This window comes from Staurois parvus, unplaced genomic scaffold (genome assembly GCF_062004578.1).
Source record: "Staurois parvus isolate SC_StPar_1 unplaced genomic scaffold, SC_StPar_1.0 ptg000586l, whole genome shotgun sequence".
Taxonomy (NCBI): Eukaryota; Metazoa; Chordata; class Amphibia; order Anura; family Ranidae; genus Staurois; species Staurois parvus.
Window position 1 is genome coordinate 2773682 of NW_028318382.1, and position 17388 is coordinate 2791069.

General features: G+C 41.7%; 1 protein-coding gene across 2 annotated transcripts in view; it reads right to left on the reverse strand.

The window, feature by feature from the left end:
- DBNL (drebrin like) overlaps positions 1 to 17388 on the reverse strand; it is a 59157-nt gene that overhangs the window by 6311 nt on the left and 35458 nt on the right. The window contains exons 5-12 of one of the 2 annotated variants that reach the window (XM_089692462.1): positions 12628 to 12771; positions 9235 to 9312; positions 5938 to 6089; positions 5815 to 5848; positions 5029 to 5122; positions 4668 to 4922; positions 4497 to 4579; positions 2996 to 3080 (exon numbers count right to left, since the gene is read on the reverse strand). In XM_089692462.1, the coding sequence (XP_089548588.1) occupies positions 2996 to 3080; positions 4497 to 4579; positions 4668 to 4922; positions 5029 to 5122; positions 5815 to 5848; positions 5938 to 6089; positions 9235 to 9312; positions 12628 to 12771 (925 nt within the window). The remainder of the gene's footprint in view (positions 1 to 2995; positions 3081 to 4496; positions 4580 to 4667; positions 4923 to 5028; positions 5123 to 5814; positions 5849 to 5937; positions 6090 to 9234; positions 9313 to 12627; positions 12772 to 17388) is intronic. The other variant, XM_089692463.1, reaches the window with a different exon arrangement.

Here is a 17388-nt window from a genome sequence, read left to right on the forward strand (position 1 = left end):
GTAGCAGTCCAGGAATTTCAAAACCCCACTCTCCCTCTTATTCTCTGCGCTTCTGAGATGAATCACAGTGATATTCTGTGTCGGAGCCAACCAATCAAAATCTCTCTGATTGGTCCTGGAAGTGCTGCACAGAGATGAGTGGGGATTTCAAATCTCTGGACTGCTACATGGGCATTGACAGCTCAGACATGTGGATAGGCAAGTACAATGAGGACTGAATGGTGTTAGTTCACCTTTTCACTCTTTCTGTAAAGGTCCAGCACTCTTCTCCTCTGCCCAAAGTTCCTGGTCCCTCGGTGGCATCACATACTGTGCAGGGCTGTTAACATACTTCAATGGACTATATAGGAATCTCTCCTAAAGGCCAAAGTGAGGCAGGGAGGAGCTTTAATTGTGAGACCAGACTGAATATTGGTGACACTTCCTGCAGAATTCCAGCACATGTGCGTACATAATGAGGTAGGGAAGCTTCTGCGTGTAAATACAGTGGGGAAATTAATTATTTGACCACCTGTAGATTTTGTAAGATATCCCACTTACACCTCAGATAAAAATTATAGACCCTTCATTTCTTTGTATTTTAAATGATAAAAAAATACTATCAACCAAAAATCCAGGAAAAAAAATTGTCAGGACTAATCTGTGTACCACATGAGCACATCAGCCAGTCTGTGGGAACCAGAATTATTGTTGTTTGGTAGGGGATCGATTACGTATTTTACTCACTAAACTGCAACTCAATTTATAACATTTGTATCATGAATAAAATCTAGATTTTTGGTTGATATTCTGTCTCTATCATTTAAAATAGACCGATGATAAAAATTATAGACCCTTCATTTCTTTGTAAGTGAGCAAACTTACAAAATCAGCAGGGGGATCAAATGATTATTTTCACCACTGTATAGAGAGAGGGAGATAGAGATTGATTGATTTTCATTGTTGCCTGGAGACACTTTAAAGTGGATGTTCACGATCTCAATCAACATTGACTATTTGCAATCCTTATGCTGCTACCATTAGTAAAAATATAGGAAAGTATATCAATTTTACTTGTTTTAACCCCTTCATGCCTAAGGGTAAAACAAATCTAAAAGCCTAAGCACAATTTTGCAACGTTGACATGTGTTAGTAAAACCGTACATATCATCACAACTACTTTGTACATCCAGGTGAATTATACCGCGTTTTTTTCAGGACAAATTGTGCTTTCATTTGTTGGTAAATGGTAATGGATATCTCCTGATTTTTTTTATTATCAAAGGAAAACTGCCCCAAAATGGTAAAAAAAATAATTTTTTTTTTATTTAGGTGTGTGTTTCTTTTTACTACCATAACCTACCACCAAAGAACAACACAAAATAAATTCTCCAGCTCTTGACAATCGCAGAGATACCATGTATGTGTATGTTGTTTGTACCCACAGTACAGCCCAGAAACAATAGTGCGCATCTTGTTTTTGTGGGGGTTTTTTTGTTTTTTTTTTACCTAAAACACACTGACACCAAATGCTTTTTTTTTAAAATCCTGACCTTTGACCCTGACCCAAACAATAACCCTGGCACTGAACTAGATCAAACCTTGATCTAGGTATTTCTTCTTTATTTTTTTATATTTATTTATTTTATACAAACATTTTTTTTCTCTCTATGCCAGGAGTTAGAGAGATACAATGCATCTCTCTTCTCCATTCATAGAGAGAGAAAAAAACAAGGGGGCCGGGCTGCACAGTGACTGATCACTGTGATAGCAAATCAGAGATTATCACAGCGATCATGTGACCCGGAATTGGGAGTCCTGGGTCCCGATCTTTAGAACGGGACCCGGGGCTCTCCGTGACACCGCGGTCTTTGTGCTGGGAGCACGCAGTGTGGCGAGCTCCCAGCAAAAAGACAGGTAAGCAAATATGCGGCCCCACGGAAAAAAGCCCAGTTCTGTGAGGCTGCATATTTGTGTTACATCAGCATCAAGGGGTTAAACTTATTTTTTATTTACATTTCTTTAGTTATTTCCTGGTTTGCCTAGGCAAATGATGTCATATATCCCAAGAGTCTTCATGAGGGGAGGAGAGGTTACATGCTACATGAATCATCTGCCCTTACTCAAGATGGCTACAGCCAGAAATGAATTAAATAAGAGTTTTTGGCTTGTTGTGCTCAGATACAGTGTGGTTCTTCTTTGAGTAGGTGACTGGGTCTCTTTAAAGTATAAAAGCAGGAGAGTCAGTAAAACAAGCAGCAAATGGAAATATTACAAAAGAGATCAGCAGCCTCTATGTATCTCTCTTAAATGGTTATATTAGTGCAACCTTATTTGAAAACGGATAGGTTATTGTTCATTCATTTATTTATAATTTCTCCCTCTGAGAGCTACTGTTCTGCCAGTAACCGTACAAAAACCATCTTACCTTCTGCACGAGCCAAGTGCTGACATAAAATATTCTCCCTGGGTAGCTGCAACGCAGAGCTCACAAAACTGTCAAATAACAAAGCCTGTATTCTTCTTGCCTGTAGCACTGAAAGCTCGGTTGTTATCTGACAGTTTTGCTTCAATTTTTTTTCAATTTAGCTATTACACTTTACATGTTTTCACAGATTTGGATCAGATGTCATCCAACTAGAAAAGGAATCTCATGTGAATTCTTGACAGACAATTACGGTCTTTCTAATGAGGAAGAAAAAGGCAACTTGTGCTTCTACGTTTGTGAGATGAACCACCTAAAATTCTGAGCCATTTGATCAGAACCTGCCATATGGGAAAGTGGTGCTATTACGTAGCATTCATTTTAAAAGCATGGCAGATGTATGGTGGGTAGACACGTGTTTTCATTCTTTTGAATGGGCCTGGTCTATAGAAATGCACTGAAAATGCCAAGATATCTTTGAAGACACCATCATGAACTGTTCCCACTGAAAAATCAGGAGCACTGACTACTGGGCTATGGCCAGCACTGCTTATACAATACCCACAAATCTTTATTGTCCTATACACTCACCAGCTTGATAGTCATAGAGCGCTCGTGCACACAATCCCTGGTCTTCATCTACTCCTGTTTCATACACCGCCTCCTCCTGTTGATCCTGATGTAACAAAAGAAAAACACTCAACTGAAATTCATACAAAAATTATGTCGACCACATTAGCTTAGATTGTGGGGTTGATTTACTAAAACTGGAGAGTGGTGCAGCTGTGCATGGAAGCCAAACAGCATCTAACTTCAGCTTATTCAATTAAGCTTTGCAAAAAAAAAAAAAGGAAGCTGATTGGTATCTTTGAAGAGCTGCACCAGATTTTGCACTATCCAGTTATAGTAAGTAAAACTGCGTGTGTTGTTTAGAGGCTTAAGTTCACCCAAAACCAATCAGTTTTTGGTGCATTTCGCGCTAATAGATTATCTTGCATTTTTATTAAGGTCTCAGAACCCCAGTGGAAAGATCTTGTAACCATAATTTTGACACTTTATTTCAAGCAGAGTCATATGTAACCCACTGCTTGCTTATCTATGTGAATTTAAAGATAATTAGGACTTGGCAGCATGTTTTGCCTGCACTATGTGGGAGGATGACAGTAACCATCTTACTAGGGTTGTGTAAGACTTAATAAGCCAACTGATAGACTCTGCATAATGTATTGTGAGTAAACGTAAAGTGACCAAAATATTACTACAGTAACAACAATTCTAAGTGCAGCAACACAGTGGTGGCTAAAAGTGCAAGTCTTCATATCGATCCCAGTGGCGCCTCCTTGGGTACCAGGCCCAAGCTGCACATGGGTCCTTGACATCTGCCCAAGTACAGATTAAGCTCTACCTCTCATGGCATCAATCCTCATAGCCTCCATGACATTCTGTTGACATCCTGCCCTTTTGCACTATGCATCTAGCCTAGCATCCAATATTATATACATACAGCCATTGCGGACCTCCTGGAAATGCTGGCTGACTAGCTGCAATTTTAGCCCACTGGTGTAAATAAATGTCACTGACCCACAACAAGTATTAAGGTTAGAAAAGTTGGAGTCAGATATCCCTTATTTGCATACTTGTTAGTGACTCAAAGTATTAAAGAAGATCAGGGAGGTAACTAGAAAAGAGGAGGTCAGCAATGAAAAGCCCCTATATTGCTTTCAGTCAGTGAATTCATTTATGTAGCTAGCTTAGTCGCCCAATTTATAGTGTTGAACATAAAGGTACATATAATGCTGCCTTCTGCTATCTTTATGTTCATCTGATTCATTTCCCTTTTCTTGCTGAGCTTATTTGTGCATCACCACCAATGTTTGCTGTGTATTTATTTCTTTACTTCCTATTTACCTATTAAACTTGCTATATTCATATCAGTGTCATTGCCTTTTCAGTATGGATACAAACCTCAACTTAGTCTACGGAGTTCTGTGTAGAATTCTGCACAACATACTGATACAAGGAACTGCCCCAACACCAACGCCAAGGATGAGTTAACTCCCATTGCACAGAACAAGCCCTACCGCCCACTTACCTGGGGAGGCGATTCATAAACATTATCTTCCTGTGGCTCCTGGTATAAATCCTCCTCCTGCTGTTGATGAGCAGAGACTTGTTCTATAAAAAATAAAATGATACCAGAATAACGATCACCAGAGTCTAATGACTGTCTTATGTCTAGTGCCACTAATGAAGTTCTCTGTACCTTTTACATTGACAGTGGGTGCTGAAGGAGGATGAGACACAGGGGAAGAAGGAGACTCTGGGGGTGTCTGATGACCACGATACACAGGGGATGCAGGGGGTTCCTGAGCACGATACACAGGGGATGCAGGGGGTTCCTGAGCACGATACACAGGGGATGCAGGGGGTTCCTGAGCCCGTTTTACAGGGGATGATGGAGGAGATTCAGGCTCAGGCTGACTGGTCGACTTCTGGAGGAAGGGACTGCGTAGCTTTCCTGGAGACAGACGGAATGAAACAAAAAAGACACACTGTGTGATGTCACAGCAAACACACAGAATGAGGTTGGAAAGATGCCACAACATACAACCATTGAGACTCACCAGGCTGTGCGCTCACTGGGATGGCATTAGGGAGTGCACGTTCTTTCTGCATAAACATCTCTCGGGCATTTACGGTTCGCTGGGCAGCAGCATCCTGGACAAGAGATTAAAATGCTGAAAGCTAAAATTTGTTAAAAAAAAACAAAACAAAAAGTCTTTCCTGATCTTACTTTCCCTTTAGCGTGTCTTTGTTCCAAGCACATTGTCGCCACTGGTCTTCCAGCAGCCTCTGCAGTATCCACATAGGGACAAGTTCACCTCTGGCCACATGTTACTTAGTAAAGGGATCTACTCAATATTCTAAGGCCAACTTTCCTCTACAGTATAAGTAAGTGGTCTCCAAACCACGGCCCAGGGGCCGGATGTGGCCCTTTGCTTGCTTTTATCCAGCCTTTGGGGCAATATTTCCCTCACGGTCAGCAACAGTGGACCATAGTTCCTACCACTCTATTCCTCCTACTGACACCCACGATGGAGCACTATTCCTCCCCACTGACACCAACAATGGGGCACTATTCCTCCCATCGACATTAATGATGGGTAGTATTCCTCCCACTGACACCAATGATCGGGTACTATTCCACCCCCTAATAATACTTTACCTAATAAAGTTTGAAAACTGTTTCCCCCACTGACACCAGGTCATTTTCCACTACCACTGGCCCTTTGTTTAAAAAGACCCCTGGTATAAGTGATTACAAAAATATAGAAACCTGAATGTCCTGCATTTATGTAGCAAAGGATTATGTGAAGATGTGTGCCTAGATATTATTCCTTTCTACTCACCCGCTCTTGTTTATCTGTTTCCTGCTGTGCCCTCCTGTAGGAAAAGAAAGCAGTTATCACAGATTCATTAGCTAAAATGCCAACTTGTCACAGGAAAAACATATCATCTCTGGTTCCACTTACCTCTGAGCATCTATTTCCCCAGACCTCTCTTTGAATCGTCTCTCCCTCTCCTCAGCCTCTTTCTGTTCTCTCTCTTTACGCTCCCTCTCCAGCCGGTCCCTCTCAAAGGATGCCTTCTTTTGTTCCTCTAGTCTACGCTCCTCCTCATCTCTCTGTAAGCAGAGGTTTTATTGTATTATAAGGACACATTATGATTTTTTTTTTTTTTTTTTAAATTACAAAAAAAAAAAAGCTGATTTTACACCAGGGTAAGTAATCATATTTCTCAGCTTTCAATTGGAAGCTCAATTAAAAAAAAAAAAAACAACAAAAAAAAAAAAAACACAAATTTGGGTTTGACATAAACTGCAATTTGTTTTTGACTGGAGTTTTGCTTTAAGAGCATTGGTGTCCAGATGGATAATGGAGCAGATTTCCAGATGGATAACCTCTGTGCTGAACTTGCTACTTGTCCTTTGGATGTCAAGCACCTTATATCTGTTAGAAGGGTGGACTTACTATTTCAGCATCAGTGAAAAGCCATGCTACAACAGGTTTTTTTGTTTGTTTTAAAGTAGGGAAGGAACAGAACCCCTGTCTGATTTCTATGCTATCCAGGGCTCTACTAGAGAGCTTTCCCCTCCCTTCCTGTTATGCAAACAGTGGTTTTACCAGGTAGGAAAAAAGAGAAAATTTGCAACAGGAACACTGACAACAAAACATGGAAGTGATTAGATCCTTCCCTATTATACTAAAAAATGTTTATTTGTCTTTGTTGTTGTAAGATACTTCCTAACTGTTGGTAAAACATTGTGCCCAGGACAGGCACTAAAAGGAAATCTTTCTGTGGATAGTGGCAAAACCCAGATAGGGGTTACAGTTCTTCCTTATTCTTCAAATGCACCCTAATAAATGCAGCTAAAAAACAGTGTAAAAGGGGCTGCAGGCTTGCATGGGTGTTGAGGGTACAACTGGAGTACACATTGTTTCTGGAAACATTGCCCTAGCCTACACACCTATTGTCAAAAACTTAAGAACTGAGTGATCATCATATTATTGGTCATCATCCTCATTTAGAGTAAGGGACACATTTGGCTAATTTACTGGGTATACAATTTTTCTGGTCATCAGTTTCTTCACTGTCAAACATATTGTGAATATCATTCACTAACCTCATGAATTTTGTAATCAGCTAGATCTTTAGTATGGGAAACCATGGGAATAGTTTTATTATTCTGCCTAATCCTTAACTAACTACTGTTAGTTCGGCTCCTTGCACACAGAGAGGAGTCTGCTTGGATCAGCGGGCAGATTCCCTTATGAATTGGAGCAGAACTGGATGGATTTCAGTTTTTTGAAACCTGTGCCAATTCAGTTTGTGCCTGGCAACCAAGAGTTGACCAGTGAAAGCTGGAAGGAATTAGAGGTAGATGGATGTAAATGGCCACAAGTCCATTTACATCAGCCTATCCACAGGGCTGCATGGAGCTTCCAATCAGATCTGCCTGAAAAACTGACAGGTGGACCTGAACAGAATTCCCATGTGAAAGGGCACTATGATTGTAGTGTTTAACCTAAAATCTTTGATGTAGCTTTTATATTACTACTGTAATAAGTATAAGGAATTGCAGATTAAAGAGTTTGTAAAATGAGATTTGTTTCTCTTTTAAAATAACAAACAATTTATACTTACCTGCTCTGTGCAATGGTATTGCACAGAATCTCTTCTTTTGGGGTCCCCAGCCAGTGCTCCTGGCTTCTCCTCTTCTCAGTTGTGCCACATCTGCGAGCTCGAACCTGAGCCACACTGCCTGTGTCTATAGACACAGACAGTGTTGCCCAGCCCTGCCCCCTTCTCCCTCATTACAGCCAATGGCTCCTGCTGCTCTCAGCCAAGCCTGTGAGAGCAGGGAGAAGAGGAAAGAGCCACTGCTCCTGGGCGCAACACTGGAGTGAGATCGGGCTCAGGTAAGTATAATGGGGGGGTGTAGGTGAGGGAGCGATCTACATACTGAAACATTTTTTTACCTTAATGCAGGGAATGAAAAAATGTAAAAAAAAAAAAAAAAAAGACCGACAATTTTGAGAAAAAGAAAACTATATTTTTGATATTAAACATGTCCAGTAAAAAAAATGTTAAAAAAAAATCAAATTTCATCATAAATTTAGGTCAAAATGTATTCTGCTACATGTCTTTGCTAAAAAAAAAAAAAATCCTAATACGTGTAAATTAATTGGTTTACGTGAAAGTTATAGGGTTTACAAATGGCGGTATAAATATTGGAAATTTTTTTTTCTACTAGTAATGGCGGCGATCAGCGACTTATAGCGGGACTGTGGGACTGCGGCGGACATTCTGACACTGGGTGGAACTAACTTGGTGTCTTTGACATCCCCAGTGAAACCATAACAGTGATCAGCACTAACACTATACTTATGGCACTGGGCAGGAAGGGGTTAACATGAGGGGTGATCAAAGGGTTAACTGTGTGTTGTTTTACTATAAGCTGTGTCCCTGTGCTTCACTGTAAGCACACTGCTTTGCATGGCTGTGCTGTGCACAGCCATCCAAAGCAGTGTGCACGAGCTGACAGGGAGAAGAACTGTTTTGTTTACTAACAGTTCCCCTCCTCATCGTAGATGCACGGCAATCACTAGGCGCCGGTGAGTAATCACCGGCTGGGACCTGGTGATTGACACCCGCACCCACGAATGGCGGCGCAGGTAGGGTACGCGCGCCCCCTACCTGGGGATACAAAATCACGTGTGCTCAAGCTGACAGGGAGAACTCTTAATAAACAAAACAGTCGGTAATCACCGGCTAGGACACGGTGATTGACAGCCACGGCTGTAAATGGCGGTGCGGGTAGGGCGTGCGCGCCACCTAACCGCAAAAATATACGTGATTTTGCGTACCCCTACCGTCCCGTAGCAGTATATCTGCTATAGGGTGGCGGGACAGCGGTTAAAACACTGTGAAGCACATACAGGGGCTTATCAGCAGGATCAGACAACCAGGGATTATTCCTTTCCAGTTATTTTTGCCATGCATAAGACTTATCAGAACATCCACTCTGTAGGGCAGAAAAATCTTGCAGTGGTGTGAGCTTTGAACAAACTCTCACTGCCTGGGTAATACTGGGGTAAATGGAATGTGTATATGTGAAATATTTGTAAAAATTTGTATACATTTTATAAAAATAAAACTCACTGCACATATTTCACTATAAAAACCTTACTATTGATGGTGGTCCAGTTCTACGCTCTATACACTGGACTGTCACAATGACATCGCTGTTGTTAAGACAATAAGCTCACCTCGGCCTTAGCCCAAAAGTTTTCTTTTCCTACACGTTTAATTTCAGACATTGCATTTGTTTTCTGGTAAACAGAACCCTGTGAAAAGAGAAAAACACCAAGGATTTAGCTAAATTTGCACCACTTCTTGTTTTTACTAGAATTTCCTGGCTCAATGATAACTTGTAAACTGTCCACACAGAGGAAGTTCTTGTACTTGGTATAAAACAATCTGAAAGATTTATACGACTTACATACACACACCGATACACACTATTTGGAGAATTTAGAAACAATAGGTTGACCTGTTTGGGGGTAGCACTCATACTGAGTATCCAACAGATGTTTTTGGCTTGACTGAGACACAATCTCATCTCTGTGAGCAGTAGAACATGCAGACAGAAAATTCAAACCAAAAAAAATTGGGGCAACAAAATGTAAATGAAAACCTGACAGACATCCTAAACACTTCAACGCTTTATCCAAATTAAAAAAAAGTTGCAGCTATAGGTACATGTCAACCTAACAACCTAATTTACCAATACTTATGCTTAACCACCTCAATACCAGACACTTAACACCCTTCCTGCCCAGGCAATTTTCAGCTTTCATTGCTCTTACTTTGAATGACAATTACTCAGTCATGCAACACTGAACCCAAATGAAATTTGTATCATTTTTTTGAGACAAATAGAGCTAGAGTTGTACTTTTTGCTATATAAACCAAAAAAGGAGCATATTTTAAAATTTAGGCCTATGGTACATACAGTGGGTATTGAAACAAATCACCCCCTTTTAACATAATTTTTTTTGTTGCTTTGCAGCCTGAAATGAAGACAGACACGGCTTTTGTTTTATCCAGCTTCTGCTCAGTACAACTTATAGCATCCAAGTGAAAGATATAACACCAACATGTAAAAAAAAAAAAAATTCAAAAAGAGAATCACCGAGTTGGAAAGTATGTGTCAGTATTTTGTTGAACCACCTTTTGCTTTAATTTCAGCTTTTAGTCTGTTGGGATGTCTCTACTAACTTTGCACATCTAGACTTTTGCAATGTTTGCCCACTCTTCTTTGCAGAACTGTTTGAGTTCAGTTCAATTTGATGGTGACTGTTTGTGGACTGCAGTCAGTCTTCAAGTCACTTCACAGATATTCAATGGTGTTGAAGTCTGGGCTCTGACTAGGAAATGCAAGGACAATTTTCCTTTTTCTCCTTCTTCCCATTTACAACTTTCAGGAAGAGGGTAGTAGATTTTCCTCAAGAATTTGATGGTATTTTGCCAAATCCATTTTTCCTTCTATCCTGACAAGTGTTCTAGTCCCTGCTGCAGAGAAACAATCGTATAACAGGATAGTACCATCTCCATGCCTTACTGTAGGAATGGTGTTATTTGGATGGTGAGTTGTATTGGACTTCCACCAGACATATCATTTAGTGTTGAGGCCAAATAATTCAAATTTTAGTCTCATCTGACAATAACACCTTTTTCCATGTGGCCTCAGAATCTTCAAGGTGTTTTGGCAAAGCTCAGTCATGGCTGCATGTGGCCTTTCTTGAGGAGTGGCATTTTTCTTGCAACCTTCCCAAACAAGCCACATTTGTGGAGAATTTGTTATATTGTCACATGCACGCAATGACCACTTTGTCATAAATTCCTGTAATGGCTTCAGAATTGCTGTAGGCCTCTTGGTAGCCCCCCTGACAGGTTTCCCCTTAGCTCTTTCATCCAGTTTGGAGCAAGGTCCTGATCCAGGAAGGGTCTGTGTTGTACCAAACACATCCCACTTCTTAATAATAGACTTCACAGTGCTTCTAGGCATTGATAAAGCCTTTGAATTTTTTTTATCCATCTCCGGACTTGTGCCTGTCCACAACTTTATCATGGAGATCTTTTGACAGTGCCTTGCCACCCATAGTTGATTGTTTGCTTCAACTGCACTACCAGGGACTGAAATGCTCCAGGAAAGCTCTTTTCATGCTGAGCTAATCAAAATGACCACAGCTGATTACAGTTGAAACTCAAATGGCTTTGTGCGCCATTGAGAAGGCGATTAGCTACACCTGATTGCGTTTACAAGCCATTTTTAGGAGGGGGTATCCTTTTTCCAACCCAGTGATTCTGTTTTTTAATCTTTAACATTTTTTTCTGACATGTTGGTGCTACATCTTTCACTTGAATGTTATAAGTTGCACTAAGTAAATACAGCTGGATAAAACAAAAACTGCGTGTGCGTCTTCATTTCAGGCCGAAAAACAACAAAATGTAATTATTTTAAAGGAGGGGGTAATTATTTTCTATACTCCCTGTATATATGAAAATTGATCAATCCTGACGTACTGATGGCCTTTCTCAAGTATGGCAATACCACATGTGGCAAAGACCCTAATTTTTTGTGGCAAATATGACTAGTACTACTACTAGAACCTGGCCTATCATCTGGGTGTACTACACCGCTGGTGCACTGGGACATTATTGCAGATGTCGTTGGCACACTGGGACATTATTGCAGATGTCGTTGGTACACTGGGACACCAACAGATGTTGACTGTCCACTGTGACACTGTCACCGATGTTCAAGTGCACTGGTACACTGTAACAGATGTTCATGGTCCAATGGGACACCTACAGATGCTGATCTGCACTTGGGATACTGACAGATGTTCTGCATTGGGACACTGACAGATGTTGGTCCACTGGAGCACCACTGCAGATGTGCACTGGGGCACTGACAGATGTTGAGGGTCCACAGGGGACACCAACAGATGTTGATGTTGCAATTGGACACTATTGCAGATGTTGATGTGCACTGTGACAGATGATGATGGAACATAGGTACAATGAGACAGATGTTTTTTGGACTGGTACACTGACAGATGTTGACAATTAACAGTTACACACAGATCCTTGACAGGCTGCATGGATTGGCTCTCCTCCGTCTCACTGAGCTCTTTCTGTGAGGAGGAGAGCGGATACATTGACAATTGTTTGTGTTTACATTGTGTGATGGCTGTGATTGGACACAACAATCACATGATCAGGAGAGCCAATGAGAGAACAGATCTCCCAATATGTAATGGGCTGTGTCTGAGGGACACAGTCATCTTAGGATCACTCTGCTGCATGGCCCCAAGGCTGCACGTGAGCCCCAGGAGTGGGAGGACGTATGAACACATTCTCCCAGATTGGTGCATGACCCACCTGGCAGTTTATCTGCAGTGGCTGGGTGGGAAGTGGTTAAAGTAAACCTATTAGAAAAATAATATCTAAAATCCCAGACTTCCAAAAGCTACCAGTACTGTGCTGAAAGAAACTGTCTCACCAGTCCATGGATTACAAATGGATTAGAATCCAGTTTTTGTACATATACAATATTTTGTTTATCAAATGTCTCTCTCAATACCAAAACTTACCACGGGGCCCTGAGGAACATCACCGCCTCTACTACTCTCTTTATGGAAGTTATAGTTGGCTCCAGAGGCTTTGGCCACCTTCTCTATAATAGTTTCTGGTTCTACGTCCTCATCAGCACGGGCATTGATTGTGACATGAGCTCCCTGAGGAAAGAACAAAAACAAAACAATGAAAATGTAGAGAGTAAAAAAGACAGCAAGCACAATAATGAAAATTTTATGTGAACATACCTAGCTGAACATGGCTGGAAAACATGACCGAAAGACAGGACTAAAGTGACACTAAACTAACATTTTTTATAAAATAAAATAAATGCAGTATCTTTAAATATAAGTAGAATGTACCTTCTATACCGCCTATCTTTTTTTTTTTTTTTTTTTTTTTAACAACAAAAATGTTATACTTACCTGCTATGAGCAATGGTTTTGCACAGAGCAGCTCGATCCGCTTCTTTTTGGATCCCCCACCGAGTGCCCCCAATAGCAAAGCCTCTTGGACATTGTCCATTTACACAGAGCGCAGCTCGTCCCTACCCCCACTCTCTCCTCATTGACACACTGGCTGTGATGGACAGCAGCTGTGTGAGTCAATGAGGAGACAGAGACCTAGGAGAGCCGCGGCTCTCATGCACATCACTGGATCGAGATGAGGCTCATGTAAGTATATGGGGCTGGGGTGGGAAGCTGCACCCAGGTGGTTTTTTACCTTATTGCATTGAATGCATTAGGGTAAAAAACTTTCTGGCTTTAAAACCACTTTAATCTTCTGACCATACATGCCCTGTCATTTCGCCTAAGAAAGTCTGCAAACTACAATGGCCAGCAACTTTGTGTCCTCTCCAATGGCCAATTTGTAGATTACTCATAGCAGTCAGCAGAACTGGGACCAATGTGAAGGCCCAAAAGAACGTAGCAATGTAAAGAACGAAATCAAAGACATGAAAGTAGGTGAAAATCTACAGACCGCACTTTAATAACGATGCTTCTTTGAAAATTCATTCACAAAAGGCAATAGCTTCTTCATTCAGTGACCAAAAGGTTTCTATGACTCAAAATACATGAAATTCTAAAAGTTCTGAAGAGCATGGATACTGAGCTGCAGGTTGTGGATTACTAATCTGTTAAGAATATGCCAGCTCTTCGCATTCCTATGGATCAACTGTGGATTTAGGATTGTATAATTTTTTTTCCCTTTTTATTGGGTAAACTAGATGGACTTATCTCTTTTTTTCAACCAGACTAACTATATAACTATGATCCAGCACTAGGATTATGAAGGTGGTCAGTTCTTGAACATTCTGCTTTAAATACATGAAAATGAAAAATCCAGCATATATTTTACAGGTAGAAATATAAATCATGTGAAGTTGTTTCTCAGATGACTCAACGAGGAGGAGCTGTGGTTGAGGAAGATGAAAGAATCCAGTTCCTAGAACATCCACAGCTTGTGTGGAAGGAAATGTGAATCTCTGAGGACAATCAAAGGGGAGGCAGCGAAGGGCTGAGCTCAGAGAAATTGAAAGAGCAAATGTGGGAAAAAAAAAAGATCTAAACATTAGGAGACACCAAAAATGACTACAGCACATGCAGATAATTAGAAAAAACTGATTCTCAATAGCAAATATAGCTGCTCCAATAGTGCAAACATTCAGTCAAGAAAAAGAACAACTTGGCTTCATAAATTCTCTGTCATTCTGGAAGGACAGTTAATTATCACTAGGTGCTGCAGAGTACCCAGCTGCTTTCACTTCTTCCCAGTCTCTGGCATATGGTAATTTGGACAAGTGTAAAGACACTGCTTTAGAGGTAGTATTCTAATACACTATATAAACTAAACTGGAATATGCAGTTCAGTTTTGGGCACCAATTCACAAAAAGAACATTGGGGAACTGGAGAAAGTACAGAGAAGGGCAACCAACCTGATAAGAGGCATGGAGGAGCTCAGCTATGAGGAAAGATTAGAGGAACTGAATTTAATCTCCTCTTCTCAAGACAGAATAAGGGGGATATAATCAGCATGTAGAAATACATCAGTGGTTCATATAGTGAACTCGGGGTAGAGCTATTCACCTTGAGGTCATCACAGAGGACAAGGGGGCACTCTTTACGTCTGGAGGAAAAGAGATTTAATCTCCAACCACGGAAAGGTTTCTTCAGCTGAGAAAATGTAGAATAGACTCCCTCAAGAGTTGGTTCTGGCCAGCTCAGTGGATTGCTTTAACCACCTCCCATCCGGCCCATGTATATAAACGTCCGGACGGTGGCAGTGCAGGGTCGGTGGCCGTTTATAAACGGCCTCCCCGCCCCCTGCTTGTGCGAGCTCCTCCGGACACAGCTGAACACCGATCGTCGGAAGGGACCTCTGTGCGAGGTCCCAATCATGTGATCACTGATTGGCCAATCAGTGATCACATGCAGAGTAGTAAGCAAGACGTCACTTCTGACATCATTGCTTACTATGTGTGAAAACTGTGAATGATCACAGAGGTCACATGGTACAAGGCTATTCACAACAGCCTTGTACCATGTGACAAGCTGTGACCAATCACAGCTCACACAGTAGTTCTCAGCTAGAGAGAAGGAGAAATGATTGCTTTTACAGCCTTTATGGGTGTAAAAGCAATCAGTGTAAAAAAAAAAAAAGAAAAAAAAAAATCTTCATCACCCCCCACAAGTAGTACAGTGTCACCATGGTGACACTGTACTGCTAGGGTGACAGTATGTAAAAAAAATTAAAAAAACAAATATAAAAAAAATTAAATTTTAGCCAAGATTTATGATGAAATACTATTTATTTGCAAAATTTTATAAGAAAAACACTTTTTTTCAAAATCTTTGGACATTTACATTTACATAGCAAAAAAAATAAAAATCCCAGTGGTGAATAAATACCACCAAAATAAAGCTTTATCTGTCTAAAACAAATGCTAAAAAATTCATATGGGTACAGTGTTGCATGACTGCGCAACTGTCATTCAAAGTGTGATAGCGCTGAAAGCTGAAAATTGGACTGGACAGGAAGGGGGTAAAAGTGTCCGGACTGGAAGTGGTTAAAAAAAGGCCTGGATTCTTTCTTGGATACACAGAATATAACTGGATACTAACATTTATAGGTAAAGTTGATCCAGGGAATATCCTATTGCCTCTTGGGGGATCAGGAAGGAATTGGTTTCCCAGAAGGAGCAAACTAGATCATGCTTTGCTGGGTTTTTTGCCTTCCTCTGGATAAACTGTGGGTATAGGATAACTTTTTTTTTTTTATGGTTAAACTGGATGGACTTTTGTCTTTTTTCAGCCAGACCAACTATGTAACTAGCCTGCCCTTATCGGTTTTGCCATGTTAATACACAGGATTGCAAAAGAACATCAGATGCTTTGCACATGCTCAGAAAAACTGCAACAGAAGTTCCACACAGCAGTAGCACTTCTTGTAGAATTCAATGAACAGCACCAGTCTTAGATGGCCTCTTTAACCACTTGCCTACCAGGCACTTATACCCCCTTATTTACCAAGCCAATTTTCAGCTTTCAGCGCTGCCGCACTTTGATTGACAATTGCGCGGTCATGCAACATTGTACCCATATGAAATTTTGATCATTTTTTTCTCACAAATAGAGCTTTCTGTTGGTGGTATTTAATCGCCGCTGGGCGCTTTACTTTTTGTGCTATAAATAAAAAAAGTGCAAAAAATTTGAAAAAAAAAACAAAACGTTTCTTTGTTTCTATTATAAAACTTTTCAAACAGGTATTTTTTCTCCTTCACTGATGTACGTTGATGAGGCAGCACTGATGGGCACTGATAGGCGGCACTGATAGGCAGCACTAAAGGGCACTGATAGGCAGTACTAATGAGGTGGCACGGATAGGCGGCACTGATAGACAGCACTAATGAGGTGGCACGGATAGGCGGCACTAATATGCAGCACTGATAGGCGGCACTGATAGGTGACACTGATGATGGGTACTGATAGACGGCACTGACTGGCATCACTGCTGGGCACTGACTGGCGGCACTGACTGGCACAACCCCTGGGCACTGACTGGTGGCACTGACTGGCAGCACTGCTGGGCTGCACTGGCGGATGGCACTGGTGGACAGCACTGGTGGGTGGCACTGGTGGGTGGGCACAGGTGGGTGGCACTTCTGGGCACAGGTGTGTGACACTGCAGAGTGGCACAGGTGGGTGCACTGCTGGGCACAGGTGGGTGATCTGCTGGGCACAGGTGGGCAGAGCTAGTGGGCACACTGCTGGGTACAGGTGGGCAGAACTTGCGGGTGGCACTGCTGGGCACCAATCATCAGTGCCCTGATGATCGGTGCCGATCCCCGCTCTGACAACTGCCGGTTCTCGGCAGTACTTTCCTCACGATCAGACAGCGTGAGGAAAGTGCAGCCGAGAACCGGCACTTGCATTTCCCTCTGATCAGCGTGTCATTGGACACCGCTGATCACGTGGTAAAAGGCCGCTGTGATCGGCCTTTTACCACATCACGTGATCAGCTGTGTCCGTAGGACACAGCGATCACGAAGATCGCCGGGTGCGCGCCCCCTGGGGCGCGCAGGAGAGCGCGTTCTGGGAGGCCGTCATATGACGTCCACCCAGAACTGGCCGGCCGCAGTGCAGCCGTCATTCGGCTATCTGCGGTCGGCAACTAGTTAATGGTTGTCCACATATAGTGACCACTGCCATGGGATCAGCATACCCAAATATACAATGATGTACAAATTAACTATCTGACCTAAAAATGGGGCCAATGG